At 38.2% G+C, this 6,724-nt stretch overlaps 1 protein-coding gene across 4 annotated transcripts in view; it reads right to left on the bottom strand.

The window, feature by feature from the left end:
• Positions 1–2,362: 2,362 nt before the first annotated feature.
• Positions 2,363–6,724, bottom strand: part of eng (endoglin) — a 37,694-nt gene continuing 33,332 nt past the window's right edge. For all 4 annotated transcript variants that reach the window (XM_029445147.1, XM_029445148.1, XM_029445149.1 and 1 more), the window contains 3 exons: positions 5,834–5,950; positions 5,697–5,744; positions 2,363–5,602 (listed from right to left, as the gene is read on the bottom strand). In XM_029445147.1, the coding sequence (XP_029301007.1) occupies positions 5,481–5,602; positions 5,697–5,744; positions 5,834–5,950 (287 nt within the window). In that variant the 3' untranslated portion in view covers positions 2,363–5,480. The remainder of the gene's footprint in view (positions 5,603–5,696; positions 5,745–5,833; positions 5,951–6,724) is intronic.

The following is a 6,724-nucleotide window of genomic DNA, read 5'->3' as shown; positions in this document are numbered from 1 at the left end:
GTATGTAGTAGGTCTTGCTGCTTTTACTTATGTAAAAGTGTCAGAATATTTATTCCAGCTACTTGATGCTGTGAGAAAAATGCTACAATGTATGATTTCCTGTGTGGCGGAGGTTATGATTCCTATCTCAAGTTTAAGCACACACACACACACACACACACACACACACACACACACACATTTGAATGATTATTATAGAATCCTTGTTTTTTTTAAGATCTCATCCTTTGAGTCAGAAACACTTGTGGTCCAGGTTTTGTTCTCGTCTCCCGTAGTGTGGCAAACTTGAAAGTAACTTCTCCTCTTTGTTGCTAATTTGGTGAGAAGTCTCTTTTTACGACGCCAGTGCAAATGTGGAAGTGTCATCGAGTCAGTAACAGAGAAGTCGACAGAGGAAGCTCACACCTTCTGTGGATGTGATAAGACATCAAGTGCAAATGTTACAGCATTAGTAGCTGACAGGACCGGTCAAATAACGGGTCATTATCACTATACAGCATGTTCAACACTTTCTCAATTAGGCAGCTTACAGTAAATACAGAATATCTTAAAATTGTTCTTTTGTGTGACTGTTATTAATATGTTTTAAAACGTGTGTGGTATTTCTGTTTCTTTGTGCTATATTATTCCTCTATGACATTTCTTGTTCCAGGAGATCCTGGGAGTGTGGGCTTCCCAAACACCATGTGATGCTTTCACTCACCACAATGCCTGTGAGACAGACACCAGCAAACACAAAGCACATTTGTCATATTCATTTTATTAATATAATTTCAGACAAAACATAACTTTCTTCAGAGACAACATGGAAGAAACATGACATCAGTTGAGTACTGTTTCAAGAAATGGAGCCCATTTTAAATGGTAGGAAAAGTAACACTGCATTTTATACTCGACAAAATCAAAAGGAGATATTCTGACAAGGCTTCAGATTCGTTGGTAAGAATTCAGACTTTGGACATTGTTAAGAGGCTGGAGGAAGGATCCGCTCACATAAATAGGCATAGTTTCTATTATACACCTACACACAGACGCACATACATACAGTGCACACACACACACACACACACACACACATTTTGTTCACCGTGTCTGTGGAGGAGGAAGCTGTTGTCAGAGGTAACGAAGGGATCTGCAGGGTTAACAAGTGAATTAACTGGCAGCTTGTCTGAATTTACCGTCAGTGCTCAGACAGAAACTGTCAGTCAGTGGGGATTCTTTATAACAGGCACAGACTACCTGACATAAAAAAAAAAAATCCTAAAATTAAATGAAAAAAAGTCTTTATGAACCACCAAACGACGAGTTTGTGAGTGTTGAATATTTCACTGGGATGCGTCTCTGTGGTGAGAGGTTCTGTCTTTCAGAGATGTACTTCCCCATCACACCCACTGAAGATAGCACAATCAACGCAAGACAATGTCAGGATGTCAGTATCAGCAGAGTTATGCCATGTTTTTGGACAGCAGGGGAATCTTAGGGTTAGCAAAAGTCTAACTTTAGTCTTTGACATGTGGTCAACTGAGGGTTATTGAGGTCTATCTGCACTTTGACGAGTTTTGAGAAAAACGCATTTGAAAATTCAACAGTTCATAACGTGGACACTATAAAACCAATTCCAACCAATTTTGACTTATCACATGCTACACACTAGGTAGTGAAATTAAGACTATTTGGGCCAATTCAGTGCGTATTATGGGTAGAAACAAAACTACTTTTGCAGATAGTTCCGAAATTGTTGGAAAACTAGAGTCCCAAGGGGTCTATCTGACATTTCCCCACCTGAAAATTGAAAATGTAACCCTCAACTGTATTTTATGCAACTTGGCTTCATTTTAAGCTCTAAAAATGTTTACACAAGTTCCACGTGGCAGGAAACTTAAAAGTGAAAATTATATTTGCTAATAAATCTGAATTTTTAAGACTTTTTATTAAACTACTAATGATCTTAACTTGAACTACTATCTACTAGATTACATACATATAAAACAGTTGGCAGCAAAACGTTTTGAATAAGTTATTCCTGTGCTTAAAATGATCACGTGATTCATTTCCCGCCCTGCTATTGGTCGTCAGCAGATAGACCTTTGTGATACTAAATTTAAGCTTGAAGCATGTGGAGATAGACCTTTGTAGATCTCACTGACTCAGCAAATATATACAAAATCTGCATAAATTAGTGATGCAGATAGACCCTGGTAACTTTAAAGCCGTTTGAGACATAGACCTCAAATGTGTCAGATAGACCTTGTTGACCCTCAGTTGACGATGTGACGCACACCGTCTGTGATTACAATGTCATTAAAACTCAAATCTATAGGAGAATTAAAAAAACAAAAAAAACAAAGATTACAATACAAAATAAATCTTGTGCATTTTATATGTGCCTTGATTAGGAATTGTCCCAGTTCTCCGAATACGTAAAAGAACAAAGCATGATAAGATCATACAACACTTACAAAAAATAAACATGGTAAAAAAAAAACTACATATAGACATTACATACGAGTTTACCTCATCATATTGCACAAATACTCAAGTGGCAATTTATACTGGCCCTCTTTGTTCTGTCAGGCATGTACAGAGAAATGGGGGGGTAATAAGCTACATAGCTCACATACAATGAGGAGACATTTTACAAATGCAATCGCTTCGGAAAAGGCTGAATACTTCTGAGATTAGGTTTGAAGGTGAAAAAAATATATTTTAACCAAATCAGAAGGCGAGTAACTATTGGGAGTGTGAATATATAAATGCATTTAAAAAGGAGTCAAATGTATATAAAGAAACACTTAAAGATCACAATGTTGGCGCTTGTGCCAATGCTATGCACTGTAGATACACATTGCTTACTTATACCACAAGACGTGTGATGGGAATATTTTCTAAGAGGTAACAGAGTGGCAACAAAAAATATGAAAAATACATTTACATTTGTACATTGAAACAAATATTTGGTTTAACGGATCAACCGTCACTATACAGTTGTAGCCCCTTTAATGAGTCCACATTATGCATCTAGCATTAGCACTGCCGTGGCTGATGCAGCCTATCAAATGTAGAGAGTAGAAGTTAATTTGAACGAGAAACTAATTCCTCTCAAATGACAGTTTCCATAGCGGTAGGCATGTCACGTGACAGCTGGAAATAAAGCTGGAGTTTTTTAAAGTAGTCTTCACGGGCGTTAAAGCGTGACTGATTGACTGATGTATTGTCGCACATAACGTATCCTCATACAACGGTCCGTATGATATCTTACAAGTTCATTTGTTATTTATTGTGCGTATCCTACGAATGCGCAGCAACACGAGTGCGCCTGCTCAAGCATCTGCAGTGCAGAACCTGAAAAGATGGTGGATTGTGGCGTCAGTTAAGTACGGAAGTTACGCAACAAAAATACCCCAGCAAGCAACCCTGGTTCACGTTGTTGTATGTTGGTTATATACGAATTATAGTGCAATCATTTCCGTGTGTATAGGTGCGAACAGTGAATGAGGACAGCCTGTTGCAATGCATATAAAATGTTACTATTGATTATAATGGAATATACTAGTCCTAATAGGCTGCATTCAGATCTGGTGACTTAGATGGGAAGTTCAAGTTCAAAAGTTAGGGAAAGATGTGCGGGGGGTGGGGGTGGGGGGGTGTTTAACTCAGTTTTAGATAGATTTGTATCAAAGGTCTGAGTTACGGATTTCATCATCTTCTGCGTAAGGAAAACGTTATCAAATGTGAATTCCACAATGGAATATTTTAGTCAATTGTTTGTACCTAAAGTTCCCCCAACGTGCAATGAAAGTCTCTCGGAGCATGGTCTCATAGATCCATCACATCCATCAGAGGTCTAAAAATGATTTCTCTTGTGTGTGTGTTCATCTCTAATCACAAGATAAAGCACAACATTACACATTAGTGGCTGGCTGCGTTTTCAATGCAAAGAATTGAAAATGATGCCGGCAGGTTGGAAATCTTCAAATATAGGAAGAGGAATAGTTTATACGCCATAAACACGGGCTCTAAGATCTACAGGTCGACGATTAAACCTGCCTGAAAACACTTTATTGCAATATATTCAGTAAATGTATCTTTGTATATATGTGTTCAAGGATGTTAAAGCAGATCTGACATTTAGAGAATGGTGAAAAAATTGTGGTTATGACACATTTTCAGGCAATTGGCGATGGATTAAGAATGGACATTGTGCAAAGAAAAAGTACTGGAATTCTACCTCCAGACTATTTTGGGGAAACTCCACCCTGTGAGCGTAGCTGTGTGAGCGCCACTTAAGTACTACACACAGTATAAGTCTGAGGTCTGGAACCTGAACTCCTCATTATAGGAACATTACTCAGCTCTGGATACAGCCGTGCATCTCTGCATGCTGTGATGTACATTACAAGAGCGATTGTCTCTCACCTCAAATGCATTTTCTTCCCTTTAATGGTTCATAATTGCTTCCTTTGGGCTATAAATATGATTTAGCATTAGTTTCGTTGAGTAATTAGGGAATGTAAGTATATTTCTCTGCAACTTCCAATAAATACTGGAAGGAAAAATAAGATGTGACTTTCATATGAAGGCACAGACAAAGCTATCAGATTGCATGAACAATGGCATCGTGACTTTGTTTCATGAGCTACAAATGACCCAAAAAGAGATAAGAAAACCTAAAGTGACACAGAATAAATCAAAAATTAAGAAAGAAAGGCAGAAAATAATATAAATTCACCAGAGAAATCAAGCGTTAAGTTTAAACTTAGCCCCAGACTTCTAAATGACAGGAGGTAGCGTTTAACTATTGACCTCGAACTCCAATTAGGACAAACACCCCTTGAGGTGAGCATTTCATTGACTGGTTTGAGATCCTAACATGCTGAGCTTTTCAGTCCCCGGGACATTGTTGATAACTGTATTTTTGGACTGACCTACCCAAAAGCCCTTCATAGTTTTTGTAGCTTAGATGCAAAACAGCTTTTCATGTGGGCAAAGTCGGTCTTTTGACTGGTTCGTCTCCTGTCTAACTATTATTGTGCCGCCATCATACAAGCACAATTCATTGAAAGGAATGCAGTGAATTTCCTGTTAGCTCTTGGGGGGATATGGTTTGTTTTTCCTGTTGCTGGGAGCCAATTTTTTTTTTTCTTTTCCTCTTGCCCTCTTTAACTTCCTGTCTAGGAGCTTGACTTTACAGAGAGGCTGCAGAGGTGAGCGTCAGAGGCCATTGATTAGGCTTCTGTTATCCGTCACCCAGCTCCCCCCCCCCCCCCCCCTCTCCGATCCACCATTACAAACTCCCAGATCACATCCATTTCAGGCTTGGTGAGTCAAAGACGTGGGTTTGCTTTTTAATGAGAATTTGAAGGGGGCAGGGAAGGGAAAATGCTTTTTGAGCATTATTAAAGAAAATAAAAGCACAAAACCCGTATAGGTGACTTTGAAGGGAGAAGGTGGCTCTGCTGGTGGTGGAGATTATCATAATCTCATGCCATGCTGCTGGTCGGTGTGCTTTGGGTGCTTCCAATGCTTGCGTTGGCGCTGCTGTTCTCAGACGGGGAAGGGTTAGTAGAAACGGGTTGTCGTTTTGCCCCGGAGCACGGACATCCTGGAAAAAAAAAACACCGGAGAGAAGCCAATAAGAAACCCGATGAAAGGAAAGCAAAAGAACCAAGAAAAAGAAAGAAAGAAAGAAATCTTACTGGAAAGATTTGCTGCAGTTGAGCTAATGTCCAGTCCAGTTGGGTACCCTGGAATAAGCAGAATGAGACCATTTTAAATGCAGACAAATGTTATCTCAGATCTCTAATCAATCAGAAACAATGTGCTTTAGTCATACATTTGCCTGTTTTGATTTTGATGAACCACAGTGCACCAATAAGTAATACTCCAATCAGGAACCCTCCAAATGCAATGCCCAGAACACCAGGTAGGCCAAAATCAAAGCATTTTGGGGCTGAAACATACACATGAAAAAAAGAATCAACATGCATGCTTGAGTTAAACAACAGTAATCACAACAACCGCATGTCATAACTGACGGTTAGTGTATGAACAGTATGAACATAACTGAGACTTGTTCTTGATATGCTGTAGGTGGTTAATCACCGTCAACATTCGGATATTGTTTTGTATTATTGCCACAATTATGATTGTTATGTGATGATGCAAAAGAGATGAGATTTTATAGTTTATTTCAGATCCACAGTTATATAATGGAACACACAGGAACAGCAAAAGGTTCAAAGATTGCAGCAACCTTATCAGATTGGCTGACTTCTCCATAGAAGCGTAGCAAACACGAAGTATCAGTCGCCAGCGCCACATTTTGTTGCAGTGTAACAGAACGCCCACACAGTAATTGTCTAGTGAATATTATGTTTTTAGGCAATAAAATCTTGAATTCAAGATGTAGGAGTTGGTTGGAATGCACAAATAAAGGTGTTTTTAAGAAAAGAAAAACATTCAACAGTAACATACCCATGCAATGACAAAATAAATAAATAATTAATAATTAATTAAAAATATATATAAAAAAATATATACATACATACATACATATATATATATATATATATATATATATATATATATATATATATATATATATATTTCTCTTAAAGTTTTAAGTCTCTACAAGTCTCTTTTAAGTCCCTACAAGATTTTCATCCTGCCACGAGCCTAAGCCTCAAAAGTCAATTTAAAGATTGATGGTATGGATTCAATATCA

The sequence above is a fragment of the Cottoperca gobio genome, chromosome 12 (genome assembly GCF_900634415.1).
Source record: "Cottoperca gobio chromosome 12, fCotGob3.1, whole genome shotgun sequence".
NCBI lineage: Eukaryota > Metazoa > Chordata > Actinopteri > Perciformes > Bovichtidae > Cottoperca > Cottoperca gobio.
Note: the sequence above shows the minus strand (reverse complement) of the source record. Positions and strands in the feature narration are given on the sequence as shown.